The sequence below is a fragment of the Sapajus apella genome, unplaced genomic scaffold (assembly GCF_009761245.1).
Source record: "Sapajus apella isolate SASKATOON/1434 unplaced genomic scaffold, GSC_monkey_1.0 scaffold4, whole genome shotgun sequence".
Lineage (NCBI taxonomy): Eukaryota > Metazoa > Chordata > Mammalia > Primates > Cebidae > Sapajus > Sapajus apella.
In genome coordinates this window covers 9091181-9107631 of record NW_022436944.1, presented here as the reverse complement: position 1 = coordinate 9107631, position 16451 = coordinate 9091181, and the positions used below count along the sequence as shown (strand labels likewise).

General features: G+C 45.4%; 1 protein-coding gene and 1 long non-coding RNA gene across 12 annotated transcripts in view; one reads left to right on the top strand and one right to left on the bottom strand.

Moving 5' to 3' along the window:
• Positions 1–16451, top strand: part of LOC116539304 (schwannomin-interacting protein 1) — a 785902-nt gene that overhangs the window by 646349 nt on the left and 123102 nt on the right. For 4 of the 11 annotated variants that reach the window (XM_032262100.1, XM_032262110.1, XM_032262130.1 and 1 more), the window contains one exon: positions 6134–6829. In XM_032262100.1, the coding sequence (XP_032117991.1) occupies positions 6134–6829 (696 nt within the window). Of the gene's footprint in view, positions 1–4788; positions 4863–5442; positions 5618–5697; positions 6042–6133; positions 6830–16451 lie in introns of those variants that run through there. The other 7 variants (XM_032262121.1, XM_032262149.1, XM_032262184.1 and 4 more) reach the window with 6 other exon arrangements.
• Positions 1890–5356, bottom strand: LOC116539345. Its single transcript, XR_004264008.1, has 2 exons — positions 4788–5356; positions 1890–4552 (listed from the first exon to the last, which is right to left on the bottom strand). It is a non-coding gene; the product is annotated as an uncharacterized LOC116539345 (long non-coding RNA).

The following is a 16451-nucleotide window of genomic DNA, read 5'->3' as shown; positions in this document are numbered from 1 at the left end:
GTTTGGGCAATTCTCCTGCCTCAGCCTCCTGAGTAGCTGGGATTACAGGCGCCCACCAACCACGCCTGGCTAATTTTTGTATTTTTAGTAGAGATGGGGTTTCACCATGTTGGCCAGGCTGGTCTCGAACTCCTGACCTCGTGATCCACCCGCCTCAGCCTCCCAAAGTTCTGGGATTACAGGCATGAGCCACTGCACTCAGCCCCAGCCCAGACTTGCATTTTTAAGAATTGCTAGGAACTTAAGGAAAGTAGAATATGGTGGTAAAAAACTTCTGGGAAAAGGAAAAAAACCACTAGAATTTAGGTGAATTTTTGACATTGCCATCCAATCTGAGGAATGACTTTATTAGCAAAAAACACCAGCCTCCCTCTTCCAATTTGTCAAGAGAGCACATTTCCTACCAGTGGAATTCTTGCAGAGATTCTGCGTACTGTTATGCAGATTGTGCACTGCACAACTCCAGAGGATACCATTCACATTGCCATCTATGTGATGTGCCAAATGGTCCCTCCTGGCAGAGATCTATTGTATGGTTCATAATCCTGGCACTATACAGGGCACAATCTGTACAGCCACATGCTGAGGTCCTGACTGGCACTCTCTGTATGACTTTTCTCTGATAAAGACACAATTCCTCTGCTGCCATTCGGGCTGCTTCATTTGACAATGTCTACAGATAGTTCAGGATAATCTTCATTTCAAATATACATTCACCTACTTTCTGTAAGCACTGTAGTATTTGTCAAGACATGTGTCCTGGTTTCAGGTTTGGAAAATAGGTCATTGGAGATATCTTTTAAGTGCTATTTTGCCTATATTTTGCCATTTCATTTTTTTTTTATTGAGGAAAATGTTGAAAACAAATAAAATCTCATGGTTTGCTAGAAAATAAAAACATTTAATATGTTAATTTTTTAAAGGAACCATTTTCATTAAAATATAGCTCCGTAAGTGAAAGTGAGAAGAAAATGATTTTAGGTGTACATAGAATCCATGCCAAAATATCTACACATATAGACTAGTAAGTTAAGATTAATCCATTGGCTCTACAGAAATAAAAAAGAACTACCATGTACCCAAGAAGGCCAACCTGCCTAATAGAGATAGACCTTGGTTTTTAATTAGTGTAAGAACGAACTTTATATCCCCCAACAAGGAAGGTGAGGAAAAGATTCAGAGACATTTTTATACTATATTTCTCATGGTTTCTAGAATGAAATCCATAGTCTTCAAGCTGGGAGAAGCTTTTTAGTTCCCTCGTTATTTATTCATTTAATCAGTTGCTACTATTTGCCAAACACTGTGATCACGTGTCTGGGCTCCTTCATGAGGAAACTGTGGTCGTAAAGTTGGTTAGCGATAAGGCCAGAAACAAACCCCAGATATTCTGTATCCAGGACACTTTACCCCACAGGGCTGTTAAATATCTCCATGTATTTATGGTCAGGTGATGAAATAGGAGAACATCTGTGTACTGCATGTGACCTGCATGTAATTCATGTAATAAAGATGAAATACAACCCTTTGCCAGCCATTTCTTTATTACTCTAAATGCCACAACTTAAGGCTCAGCATCAGGGCTAATAACGTAAGAATTAGTTCGGGAATTCTGCAAATAAATATTTTCCTATTCATACTCTTTGATTCAAATATTTCAATCATGTCCTTTCTCAAATGTTGCCTTTACAGATTAAAGTCCTATAAATAGCACCGACCCCTGAGGAATACGATCTTCTTACCCTTACCTTTGAGTATTAATCTAGACAGTTTCCTATGGATGACAAAATAAATACCCCAATCTCCTGGTGGCTTTCTTTTTGAAGGATTTGTTTTTTGGGGTGGAACACACAGCACATAGTTCATAACAATGTGAAACTGCATTTTTGGAAGTGTCTGTACTCTTCCTTTACACAATTAAATATCCCTACTTGCTAAATATTGCTGGATTTGGTGGTTGAGGAGGTTGAGCACATGTAAGCAAAGGGGAACAGCTGTTCTTGCCAGATGCCGTCTTCACTGCACGGACATAAATACTGCCAAAGGAGCCTCTGCAGGGCAGACTGAGATCTAGCTTGAAGTTGCTGCAAGGAAACCCTTTCTGACATTTTTGCTTTGTAAATTCATCCATGAAATAATATGCAAGGGTCAATGCAAACTACTCAGGTTCAAATCCTGGCTCTGCCATCTACCTTACCAGCTTTTTGACATTGGGCAAGTTACTAAACCTTACTGTCTTCAGCCTCCTCATCTGTAAGTGGGGATAATAGTAGTTTCTTCATAGGATCTTTGAGGATTACACGAATTAGATATTATCCTTAATAATTCCAGCAACAAATACCTGTTAAGCTCCTATTCCATTCCATGTACCATGAATGAGGGAAATTGTCCCTCTCTCCACGGAATTTAGAGTATTTCTTTCACACCAAAAGCCCTGACCTATCTAAGGGTTAGGAAGTCAATGCAGTAAAGTGTGACCAGATTTTGTTTTAAATGAACTAGAATAAGATTTTACAAAATAAGTGCTTTATGAAACTTTCTTTCCCTTGCATATATTTTTATATGAATATGTGGCCTATGTCTTGATATAAAATGTATTTCTCACCATGATTCTAGTAGAGAAGATGAGCAATTAAACAGCAACCTTGACACAGTGCATAAGATTGATGCAGTGAGTGTCATGGGCACACGCAAATGTCACCTGACCCAGTAAGGGCAGGTACAAAGAATCAGGCAAGCCTTCCCTGAGGAAGTAACATTTAAGCTGAGACTTGAAGAATGAGTAAAAATTTACCAAAAGAAGTGGGGTGGAAGAGGAGAAGTAGTTCCTTTAAGAGCAGTGAGTAGACCTGGGTGGGTAGAGGAGTAGTTAATGAAGCAAGAGACTTGTTCAGGTTTGCATTTTAGGAAGGCCACTCTGGCTGCATGAGGAGAATGGGCAGGGATCAGTCAAGAAACTATTTAGTAATTTAAGGACACAGTGGCCTAGACTAGGGTGGGGACAGTGGGTATTTAAGAGGGACCTTGTATTTAGGTAGAATTGACAGGACTTGTTGATTGATGGGGAAAGGTGCTGCAGCCAAAGCATGAAGGTGCTTATTCCACACCTCGGATGTCTAATTTTCAAAGGTTTCAGGAGACACTAAGTCTCCAAGCCCCTAACTTGAAAAAATGTTCCTGTAAACAGGAAGACAGAATATTTCAATCACTTTGCAAATCATCTCCCTATCCTGCTGGACATATCTGCAGGCTGTTGCTGGGCCTAGGAGTTGGCAGGGCTTCCTGTTCCAAAGAGGGAGGGCTCCTGGCAGGAGATGGAAGGCTGGAAACAGAAAGGAAACTGGGCTAGCCAGGCACCTTGCATGAAGAGAAAAGAAAAAGGGAAACCTGGTATTTTCCCATCTGATCCAGAAATATCTGTTGGGAAAACAATTTAAAAGCACAGGTAATTCAAAGATGTTTATATTTGGCTTTGAAATGCCATGCATTTTTGGCAGTAGACTGACTTTCCCAAACATTTGTCTTAGGCCTTATTTTGCATTCCCTGAACATGGACCATCTGGGCAACAGGGGGATGAGCCCAGAGCTCAGAGGGAGTCTGGGTGGGTGGCTTAGGAGGCCCTAATGTTCAAAACTTGGAATGAAACCACAATCTCCCTTATCACCCCAGGTAATCAGTACTTAAATGTCTACCTGTGTCCTGCCACAGAGCAGGGAGCTTTTTGTGATCTAAGCCCTGCCAGGTCATATGGTGACCTGAAAAACAGCTATCTAATTCCCAGCATACCAATGTTTCCTACTCATATCTTCCAACTCACAGGCCCACCTCCACCCCGCTGGAGTGGCAGGCAGGGCCCCACAGCAATCTCAAAATCAAACCATCTTTGGGGCACAAGACAGGCTATTTACAGATGTTACAGTAAAAGACAATTTAAATCACCATCAGTACCGTTTTACAAAAGAGTTGGCCAGACTAGAAGGCCCCTTTTCATGTTATTCCTAAGATTTCTGCTTCCAGAGGAGCTGAAAGGTTAGATTATCTTCCCTAGCTCAGGTATACCTAGGACAGGAGAGTCGTGCCTCACAGAAATCACTTCAAAAAGGGTTTTAGCACCACATCCCACCACGGCTTAGAAGAATTCTCAGGGTGGCAGCCACTCCCTACTTAGGAATCCTGTGCATTCCCCTTTTCTTCCATCTGGACTGTGCCACGCCAGGGAAGTCATTTGGTCCAGGCTAGAATTCACTGGGAATAATTAGCAACAGGCCCAAATCTGGAAATTCAGAGAAACTGGTTCTCTCTAGTTTGTTATAAAATTAATATTTTTCATAATCACCACAGAGAAAAGGGCATTTCCTAGTTTCCCAGTTCTTACAGGTCACAATGGTTGGTTCACAGGAAATCCTTAGTAGGCGCTCTGTGACGCATCCGTGTCTTTCCAAGTGTTGGTATTTTTCATTTCACAGAACCTTCTTCCAAAGATGAGCTGACAGACTCAGGAAGCCCGTGTGTTTTCGAAAACGCCAGCATAGGTTTCTTTGACTCAGTTACCTGAAATATTTAGGGAAGCAAAGGCAGTGATGTGCCAGGGGCACCCTCACCTGATGTCTACCTCTTCCCCTCCTTTAAGGTCCCCTTGATTGGAGGTGGCGGAGAGTCTCTGGTGGCTCGCCCAACCCTTTAGAACAGATTTCCCCCCGCCCCGCGCTCCCCTGCTCCCCTTCCCCCCGGCCCACTGCCACACAGCAGTCCTCTCTCGCCCTCACCCTCCTTTCCCCATACACACCTCGCTGAGGTCATCCTCAGTGTGCAGCCCAGAGGGGAAAGGAAACTCGAGCTAAAGCAACAGGTTCCACCCACAGTCTGAACTTGGAAGGGGATGCGGCAGTGGCGGGGCGGTGGAGCTGCGCGGTGGAGGGAGAGGAAGTGGCGGGGAGGAAGGTGGAAGGGAAATGATGGTGCACGACCACCGAGCACGTCACTCGGGCTCCCACATGGGCTTGTGTATGTGCGTGTGTGAGGGGAGGGAGGTCCTTCACAGGGTCACTCGGGCACTTCCGCGTGGAATAGGAGGCGCCAGGCTCGTGCTTTTGGGGTCCCGGGTGGCTTCGGCGGGTTAACAAGTCACGCAGAGAGGGCTTGAGGCACGCCAAGAAAATACCGGTGTTGGCGTGAAAATACAGCACTCTCCCCAGCGCGCCGCCCTGGCTGACTGGCTGAGTCTGCGTCCCTAACGCCCATTGCCCCCTTCTTTTGGGCCTATCCTGGGTCCCTCCAACCTCATCCCAGCCTGCCTCCCGCTCCAGCCTGCTGCCGCGAAAACCGGGACTGCGGACTACGCCGCGCCCGGCAGCCTCTGGGCATGCTCGGTGGCGGGACCGGCTCCGCCGCCAGGAGGGCGCGTCCTCCCTCCCCCAGGGCGGTGGCGGCGCCTGCAGCGACTGCCGCCGCCGCGCCCCGGCCAGGCACACCTTTTGGGGAGGCGGGTGACCACCCTGACCGGCGCGGGCTGAGAACGCCGCAGACCCCGAGCCTTCCGGCGGGTGGGAGGAAGAGCCGGCCGGGGAGGCGCGGAGGCGGGAGAGAGACCTCCGACTGCCCGGCGTTCCTTAGAAAGTAAAGCTCAGCTCGCGCGGACCCGGGCTCCCAGCCGCGGGCGGGGAAGGGGCGGGGCCGGGCGGGGGTGGCGCTGAGCGAGGTGCGAAATTAGTAGCCGCCCACCCCCTTCTCAGTTCCCGCCTCCAGGGAATTATAATTTCCTGGGAAAGTGTCTGGTTCTCGGAGAATCCTTGGGGCGGGGTAAAGGGGCGCGCCCGGCGCAAAATGGTTAATACAAAGTCTGCGCGCGCCGCGGGGCCCCTTGTATGAAAAGTGTGTGCGCCGGTGGCTGGGCACCCCTTTGCTAATTTGAGGGTTAGTTACCGGCAGGAAGTCTGGTTGTGCGAGAGGAAAGGCGGGCAGGAGGGAAGCCTCAGGCTGGTGCAGGCTCCCGCCCCCCAGGCCTCCTTGGGGGACGCACCTCGGACCCTGCGGGCGCAGGGTGCAGGGCACTGGGCCGGGGCGTTCGCGGCGGGCGGCGGGAGGCTGGAGCAAGCTCGGCCCAGCGGCTCACTCTCTACCTCCTCCCCCCAGGATTACCGAGAGGATGGGATGGATCTAGGCAGTGACGCCGGCAGCAGCAGCAACAGCAGCCGCGCCAGTTCACAGTCCAACTCCACCAAAGTGACCCCTTGCTCCGAGTGCAAATCTTCATCGTCGCCTGGGGGCAGCCTGGACTTGGTGTCTGCCCTGGAGGACTATGAGGAGCGCTTCCCGGTCTACCAGAAGAAGGTGATTGATGAGTGGGCGCCGGAGGAGGACGGGGAGGAGGAGGAAGAGGAGGACGAGCGCCATCAGCGAGGGTACCGGGATGACCGCTGTCCGGCCCGGGAACCGGGGGACTTAAGCGCCAGGACCCGCAGCGGCGGCGGCGGGGACAGGAGCGCCACCACCGCCATGCCGCCCCCGGTGCCCAACGGCAACCTCCACCAGCACGACCCCCAGGACCTCAGGCACAATGGCAACGTGGTTGTGGCTGGCCGGCCGAGCAGTTCCCGGGGTCCCCGCCGGGCGATCCAAAAGCCCCAGCCGGCTGGGGGCCGGCGGGATGGCCGCAGCCCGGCTACTGGGGGGCTCTGCCTTCAGCCCCCGGACGGCGGGACATGCGTCCCCGAAGAGCCCCCGGTGCCACCTATGGACTGGGAAGCGCTGGAGAAGCATCTGGCCGGGCTGCAGTTCCGGGAGCAGGAGGTACGGAACCAGGGCCAGGCGAGGACCAACTCCACCTCCGTAAGTTGGCCGGGATGCGTGCCCACGCGCGCACACACGCGTACACACCCCGCGCACAGCCCGCACGCCCCCTCACTGCGCTTCCTCCCGCCCGCGGCCCCATTCATCCTTCCCCGAGGGTAGTGGCTGGGCCGGCGAGCTTGTCGTCTGCTCCCCTGGGGATAAGGTTGCTCAGTCTTTGAGCTGTCTGGGTTTGCAGGATGGGCGGAGAGGAGGGAGGAGCAGCCAGAGGGCAGCGGAAAGTCGGGTTAGTGGAACCGGCGACTCATTTTAATGGAATTACTTATGGAGACCAGGTTGTGAGTCACTTGCCTGAAAATAAATCCGGGGAGATTCTGGCACCCAAAGTCAGTGCCTGCGGGGGATATTTCAAGTCGTAATAGTTGTGGCTTTGTCAATCGTGGTGTCTCTCCTCTCGTTGCCACTAATGTCTGATCCATATATAGGCAGTCCCTCTGCACACGCACACATTCGCCTGCCCACACCACCGGTCTGGCAGCGGGGTTGGTTCTGTCTTGCGTTAAGTAGATACTCCTGTATTTGGATGGGTTGATTTTCCTTCTCTAAGACTTTCTTCCTTTATGAAACACGAGTTATTGTTGACCTGGGGGAAAGGGGTAAATGGACCTGTCAGGATAAGGGAGGGGTTCTTGGTCGCCTGACTCACTCCCTCTGCTGTGAATCCCTCGTTTTGATAAGGGAGCCCCTTACAGTTTCTTACCAGAGGCTACTTCCTCAATTCAGGAAAGCCAGACAGGGAGGGGTGCTGGAGTGGAAAAGGGGGAGGAAGAGGAGGGCTGCATCTATAATAAGAAGCTCTGGCAGGTTCACACTTGTCTCAACATCTTTTTTGCCCCTGAGAGAAGAGCAGATAAATGACTTAAAAGAAAACCATCTTGAATGTAGCTCCCCTTTTTAGCACTGTTTTGAGATAAAGCAACAGTTGTAATTTGAAATCATTAATGATGACCCTAATTAGGGCTGAAGAGCACAGTTGAAAGGAGCTTTCTGTGTGTGGCAGCTGTGTGGCAGGTGGGAAAATGCTTGACTTGCAGGTGTAATTTTTGCGACACCAGGACCCTGGGGCTCCTGAAAATTGGGTGCATGCACTTCTGACTTCAGGGGTAAGGATGGTAACTGTGTTTCACAGAGAAATTGCCATGTTTTCTATCAGAGAGACCCTTGGCTGACAGAGCCCACTGGTTAGTTTCCCTTGGGAAACCACTTATTAAATTAAATATACTCATTTTAATCCCAGCTGTTTAGGAGTTTACCATGGCCACTAACAGACATGGAATCTTTCCATTGCAGCCAATACTATCTCTTGTACCTTGCAATTGAAAACACCCTTTTCCCACTTTGCGCTTGAGAAAAATACCTCATTAATACCTGGACTTGAACAATGACTGGGAAATAAGCAAGAGGTTAGTTTACTATTGCATGACATTTGTACATTCCAGGAAAACTTAATAATTGGGTATACATGCAAAGTTAGGGTTTGATGGTGACGACGAGCTCCATTATTCAAAAGTTATGAAACAAAATTTTTTTGAGCACCCATGTATGTGATGTGTGCCAGGGATGGTTCTGAGTGCTGTAGTTACACATCAGTCCACATGGGGCTAAAATTCTGGTAAGGGAAGGTAAGAATACAGACTGCCTTCCCTCCAGGAACTTAAAATTTGATGGCTTACCTAGCACCACCTCACACTCCCACCCCCAACACACACACATACCTCTTCTGGTTATTGTGAAGACTATGAATCTTTCCTTCTTGGGCAGTCTTTGAAACCATGGTGTATCCTCACCTAGTGAACAGTTTGCATATTTGCATATTGGAGTTTCTTTCTTTCACTCCCAGCTTTCCTGAAAATGCCCCTTCTAGTCATTTCCCCTACAAGTTACACAGAGAGATTTAGATTTCAGTGTGTCAAAGCAAGGATGTGTACAGAAAAAAGGAAGAGGGAGATGGCCTTTTAGGTTAATGCTGGACTTTTTCGTGTTTTGGTTTGTGTTTGAACAAAATTACTAGTCACTAGTCAATGTTGGTTTAGAATAGTGTTTTTCAAACTGTAAGTTACCCCTGAAGTCACCTTAGCATTTTTAAAAAATTAAATAAAATAGAATATATGATAATGTACTGCAGGGAGTCATAGTAAAGTTGGTGATTTTTAAAACTTTTGTTTAGTTTTTTACGCTGGGTTGCAACATAAAGTTTATTTCTCACTATGGGTTGCTGTTATAAAAGATTGAAAAGCAGTGATTTAAACCCTGTTTAGTGTTGCCTGGAATAAGTAAGGGAATTTATGATCATGAGGACAGAAACCTGAGAAGAACAAAGGAGTCATGTGGAAGAGACGGCCTGTCTTGAAGGAATTGTTCAAATCCAATGATATTTTACTCCTCTTTAAAATGTCTTGTAGGAATACATTTAAGTGACATTAATACACACCACTAGGAGGGGGGTACACAATGAAAAGTGGATAGGTTCTCTTCACCAAGTAAGCCTATTCCCACTTCAGGGCTTTCACCTATCTGTTACCTCTGCTTGGAAGCAAGTGTCTGGTTCCTTATCAACTCAGCTCAACTCTCACGGTCTCAGAGAAGCTGCCCACCCACCTTCCTGAAGTAAAGTAACAGCACTCCACTCCAACTCAAGCACTCCTGATGTGTTGTTTTCCAGTGCTTGTCGCTCTCTGACATTATGTGATTTAGTTCTCTATTTTTGTTATCTCTGAAATGTAGGCAGGAGTGCAGGGTTCTTGCCTGTTTTTAAATTCTATAACCTATTGCATGGGACATGCCTGGGGTGGAGTAGTTTCTCAAATATCAAATGAATGAATGAATGAATGAATGGTTTGTAACAACAACACAACCCAGACCTAATCCAACTCCCTAATTTTACAGTTGAGAAAATGGAGACCCAGAGAAGTTAAGTGATTTGCCTCGGGCCCAGTGAGAAACTTACGAATGGGGTATTGTTCTTTCTTCTGACAGCAGACTAGTTCCCCCCCACCCCCTGCGTTTTAATGCTTAAAATAGTTTGAAATAAAAGTAAAGGAAGGCGCTCCCACCTCCCTAAAACTTAAAGGGTTTCCTATTGACAAGTCCCTTATTGCACTCCCTTAGAATTAAGGACATAAGTGAACTGGAAATCATCAAAATCCCCTAACTTATGAGTCTCCTTTCACAGACAGTGTTTTATATTGTTTTGTTTTAATGATATACTGTTCTACAGAGCAGAATAGTGACAGAATCCAGGTCTCTTAACTCCATATCCAGTGCTCTTTCCTTCCACTCAGTTGCTGTGATGCACGCAGAAAGATGACTGAGGTCTCAACAATGGGATGGCAATCTGCTGTCCCTAATTCAGGGAAGATTGAGAGGCAAATTTAAAAACACGCAATGTTTAGGTGGGATTTAAAAGCTAGCACTGACCTTCACTTTGTGATGGGTTTAAACAGCTAATCTCTCTCTTGGTATCTGTGAAGGGTGATGAGCTTGGATGCTGTCAGGAACTGTCTTTGGTGTCAGAGCATGGAGGGGCCTGAGGAATCTTGATGGAAACACTCTGGTGACTGGATCCTTGCTCCAGCTCAGAGCTGGGAGCTCAAGATAGACCTCCAGCACCTGACCCAGCCCTCCACTGTGATGTCAGTGCCTGGGGCAGCCATGTCCCCAGTAGTTCTCATTGTACCTGGCACAAATAAACGCCTGACGCATGCCTAGAGGGTGAGGGACTCTACCCAAAACCAGAACTACTCCCAGAAGTGCCCTTCCATGGCCAGCCCCTGCTCATCTGGTGTCAGCATGCTGCTCACAGTCCTGCCCTGGGTTTGCATTCCTGCTTGTGGGTGAACACTTTATAAACTCAAGGCCCATACACAGAGTAAAGAAAGATTCTAGGGCTGGTGCCTTTGATGTCAGATTAGGAGTCCTGCTTGCAGAAGTTCATGTTTCTCCTAAATTCCTTTTTTTTAAATTTTGAGGTGGAGGCTTGCTCTATCACCCAGGCTGGAGTGCAGTGACATGATCTTGGCTCATTGCAACCTCTGCCTCCCAGGTTCAAGTGATTCTCTTGCCTCAGCCTCCCCAGTAGCTGGGACTACAGGTGCCTGCCACCATGTCTGGCTAATATTTTGTATTTTTAGTAGAGACAGAGTTTCCCTATGTTGGCCAGGATGGTCTCGATCTCCTGACCTCATGATCCGCCTGCCTTGGCCTCCTGAAGTGCTGGGATTATAGGTATGAGCCACTGCACCTGGCCTTAAATTCTTATGTTCCTGCCTACTCTGACTCTGCTGGACAGGACTGGACAGTTTTCCCTTTTTAGAGAGCAGGCCACAGATAGTCGGCTTTCTCTCTTCTGCTTCTCCAGGACCTTAGTGCATTACTGTAGCCCTCTTCCTCCTATTCAGAAGGCTCTGGTGGACCTGTCGCCAAGTGGGGTAGTGGGCAACTGCCTTAGTGTACTCTTCCTCCTGAGTGGAATATAATTACACATCTTTTTTTCCGTGTTTTTCCCTGAGAGTTCCTCTCCTTCAGAGGGTGTGTTCTTCCATGTCTAGCCTATTCTCTGTCTCTGGAGACTCAGCCCACTTTGACCCTTTCCTTTAAAAATAGCTTTATTGGCCAGGCGCAGTGGCTCACGCCTGTAATCCCAGCATTTTCAGAGGCCAAGGCCGGCAGATCATGACGTCAAGAGGTAGAGACCATCCTGGCCAATATAGTGAAACCCTGTTTCTACTAAAAATACAAAAATTAGCCGGGCGTGGTGGTGGGCACCTATAGTCCCAGCAACTCGGGAGGCTGAGGCAGTAGAATCATTTGAACCCAGGAGGCAGAGGTTACAGTGAGCTGAGATCACGCCACTGCACTCCAGCCTGGCAACAGAGCGAGACTGTATCTCAAAAAAAAAAAAAAAAAAAAAAAATAGCTTTATTGGCCGGGCTCAGTGGCTCACGCCTGTAATCCCAGCACTTTGGGAGGCCAAGATGGGTGGATCACCTGAGGCCAGAAGTTTGAGACCAGCCTGGCCAACATGGTGAAACCCCATCTCTACTAAAAATACAAAAAATAGCCAGACATTGTGGTGGGCGCCTGTAATCCCAGCTACTTGGGAGGCTGAGGCAGGAGAATTGTTTGAACCCAGGAGGCAGCGGTTTCAGTGAGCCAAGATTGTGCCATTGCACTCCAGCCTGGGTGACAAGCAAAATTTTGTCTCAAAAAGTAAAATAAAATAAAAAATAAAAATAGCTTTATTGAGGTATAATTGACATATATCAACTATACATAGTTAAAATGTACAGTTTGATGAGTTTTGACATATGTATGGCATATGTATGTGTTTTGACACACCTGTGAAGCCATCATGAAAATCAAGATAATGAATATATTTAGCATCCTCAAAAGTATCTTTGCACTGCTTTGTAATACCACCATCGTGTCCCAGGCAACCAGCTGATCTATGTTATAGATTAGTTCATGTCTTCTAAAACTAACATAAGTGGAATCACAAAATATGTATGGATTTTTATCTGGCTTCCTTCACTCAACAAGTGATTATTTTGAGATTCATCCACATTATTATGTATATCAGTAGTTTGTTCCAACTCTTGCTGAGTAGTGTTCCATTTTGTGGATATACCATTTTAATCTGTTGATAGACACGTGTGTTGTTTCTAGGTTTTGGCTATTACAAATAAAATTGCTATGGATATTCATGTACAAGTCATTGTGTGGATATATACTTTATTTATTTATTTATTTATTTATTTATTTATTTTTGAGATGGAATCTTGCTCTGTTGCCCAGGCTGGAGTGCAGTGGTGCGATCTTGGCTCACTGCAACCTCCGCTTCCCGGGCTCAGGTGATTCTCCTGCCTCAGCCTCCCTAGTAGCTGGGATTACAGGCACCAGCCATCATGCCCGGCTAATTTTTGTGTTTTTGTAAAGATGGGGTTTTACCATGTTGATCAGGCTGGTCTCAAACTCCTGACCTCAGGTGATCCACCTGCCCCAGCCTCCCAAAATGCTGGGATTACAGGTATGAACCACTGTGCCCAGCCCGAATATATACTTTCATTTCTCTTGAGTGCATAACTAGAAGTGAGAATGGCTTGATCACATGGTAGGTGTGTGTTTACTTGTATAAGAAGCTGCCTCCTGTATTCCAAAGAAGTACTATTTTACTTTGCCATCACATGATGCTTAAAGCACTGAAAGAGGTTTTCCCTCTTTCCTATTGCTCTATTCTGTCTTCACCCTGCTTCCCAGGATACCTCCCTTCAGGCGGCTGGGTGGTTGTGCCCTGTCTCTTAAGAGAAAACAAGAGAGCAGTGAGATCACATGTCACATCCAACTAGTGTTTACTCCTGTTGTTTAAAAGAAGGAAATGAACCATTTTTAAATTACAGAAGAGTTCTAGTTGTAGACTCAACACACTTTAAGTGTGGCTTTATTATTTTTTAGTGTCTATGACAGGTGCATTTTCCTCATTTAATGAGAAGATAAGAACAATTTTAACTGACATGTTAATTGAAAGCAAATTCTTTTGACGAAGTTATTTCCGAAGTACTTAAAAATAATTTCTTTTTTATTAGTTTATACTATTAGCTAGTAGCACACTTTTTAAATTACCTACATTTCTTCCTAGAATGGCACTAATTATAGGTTATTTTCAATGTATTATTCTGTAAGAATTACAGCTCAGTTACTCCTTCCCCATCAATGATACTACTAAAGTCACTTGAACAGCTGAGTAGTTTATTTCTTAGTTACTTGGGCTATGTTTAAATTACATGAGTTTCTGTTTTGGTAGACTTGAATTAAGATGCCTTTAGTATTCTCACAAAATATAGTAAAGTTTATAAGTTTAATAAGTTGTGTGATTCTGCAGCCTGGGCACAGCATTGAAAACATTCTCTGTGGAATGCAGCTGTCACTTATTTCTGTTAGAAAGCATGACATGACAATGTTAATTTTTTTTTATTATTATTATAACTGGAAATTACCAAGGTGAAATGTATTCTGTGCTTCAACCTTTTACCTTGAAATGTCTAGTACTATAATGAAAGGTTCTTACCTACTTTCGTATTTATGATGATTTTTGCTTAAGAGCTGCAAAAGCTGCTCTGTCTACTGGCATGTACTCTAGACTTCAAAGAAATATGGTTAGGTTTTGTTTGTTTTTAAATTAGGTTGCAGGTAAACCACATGTAATCCATTCTTAAAATTTTGAAAATATGCCATTAGTTCTGGGGTTATCTATGTGTGTGTACAATTAAGTTATTATTGGATGTATCACTGTATTGTAGAACAGTCTTTGAAAATGTAGTTTGATTAAAAGAAATCTTTGCCTACCAATTAGTTTCCACATAGTGGACCTTTAAGACATCCGCAGGAAAATATTCAGGATGTGCATCTAAAAAACAGAGGCAGATATTCTCATCACACACTGGTAGAGCTTCTTGAACATCTCACCACTGGTATCGCCTCACCTCCCTCCATCCCTTCCTGTTCTGCCTGCACTTTCAGTTCCAGACTCCTTGCTGGCATTCCTGACAGAAATTTCACACCTGACAGAAATCAGGCCTGACTCGTCAATTTCTGATTTTGGTTCCCTGCTGTTTTGGTGACATCATAACTACTTTTTTTTTTTTTTTTTTTTTTCAGACAGTCCTGCTCTGTGGCCCAGGCTACAGTACAGTGGCACAGTCTCAACTCACTGCAACCCCCACCTCCCAGGTTCAAGCAATTCTTGTGCCTTAGCCTCCGGAGTAGCTGGGACTACAGGCACCCATCATCACACCCAGCTAATTTTTTAGAGATGGGTTTTTGCCATGTTGGCCAGACTGGTCTTGAACTACTGACCTCAAATAATCCACCCTCCTTGGCTTCCCAAGTGCTGGGATTACAAGCATGAGCCATCATACCTGGCTCATAATTACTTTTATCTTGAATTCTCTGTTGTCTTCTTATGGATATGTCTCTTACAGTCCAACTATCTTAAGTTTCCCCTCCTCTTTAAACACATATTACACATTCCCTGAAGTGTAGACATTTTATGTATGGTTGTTATCTGGTTGGTTAATGTATTTTGTGCAAGCCTTTCTGTTTAGTTCTTTAATTTACTCAAAGCTGCTACACTATAAACTCTCTTACTATTGCTAAAGTATTAATTCCAGGTCCTTTCTTAAAAGCTTATCCAAATGCTGTGATATTATATTTGCATTTTAAAATAGAAATTTGTTTTTATTTCTAGACCTTTGCCCCTGAAGAGATGGATGGTCTTGTTTTCCTACTTTTGAAATTTGGTCCTTAGTGTTTTAATGAAAACGGCGTTTGCAAGTGCTCTTCCTTAGCTGCTTGATGCTCCCTGTGCTCTAAGCACACTTTCTACTGTCAGTTACAGGGAGACCATTTTGCACTAAACTTTTGTAGAAATTCAAGTGTCAGTTGTGAAATCGAGCATTTTCAATAGAAAGGTAATAGGATTTTAGAAACAGAAAGGGATTCTGGGAAATCATCTCATCAAAGTCTCACTTTTTCAAAGGAGGAAACTGAGGTCTATGAAGATTAAATATCGTCACCCAACTTCCTCAGCCCAAGCCTGACCCAGCCTCAAGTCACCCGCTCCTAATTCCCACTTTTAATGACCTCTGCCCCGCTTAAGTGCTTCAGTGGATGTCACCTTTTTAAGTTTTTTTTTTTAAAGAATGGGTGTTTCCCAAATTTAATTTGGAGTACAGATCCAGCTTCATAATTTAAAAGCTTCCAAATCTAGAAGTAGATTCTAATTTTTATCATTTGATAGAAAAGATTTCATTTTGTTTTTTTCTTTTTTAAACCTATGTTGTCAGAATAATTATAAAATTGTCTTCTTCCTTTTAGATTTCAGCTCATCACACTGTGTCTTTCTAGCAACAGAACAATGCTCTCCCTGGATGATAGAAAGCCAAAGGAGAGAAGATCTCTGTGTGGCTCACCCCACAAGTGAAGACAGATTTTGTTCTAGCTAAAGAGTACCCCCCCAAAAGGAGAAATAAAACCAAGAAAGGGCTAGTAGGAAAGGTATCTGAGGGGTTCAGAAGCAGCTCATGAAATAGTCTAGATTAGGATGCCTGGCATAGTTAGAATATGTGTGAGAACTTCATATTCCACTTGTATACCACTTATTTGTATTTGGAATTTAAAAGGCTTTCTGATTTTTAGTGTTTTTTAGTGTTCCCTGGTGAGAGAAAGAAATAGAAAAATGTTTTTTTTTTTTTTTTTTTGAGACGGAGTTTCGCTCTTGTTACCCAGGCTGGAGTGCAATGGCGCGATCTCGGCTCACCGCAACCTCCGCCTCCTGGGTTCAGGCAATTCTCCTGCCTCAGCCTCCTGAGTAGCTGGGATTACAGGCACGCGCCACCATGCCCAGCTAATTTTTTGTAGTTTTAGTAGAGACAGGGTTTCACCTTGTTGACCAGGATGGTCTCGATCTCTTGATCTCGTGATCCACCCGCCTCGGCCTCCCAAAGTGCTGGGATTACAGGCTTGAGCCACTGCTCCTGGCCAGAAATAGAAAAATGAATATAAAGGAAAGAGAAATGCATTAGGGTTTTTTTTTTTTTTTGTTTTG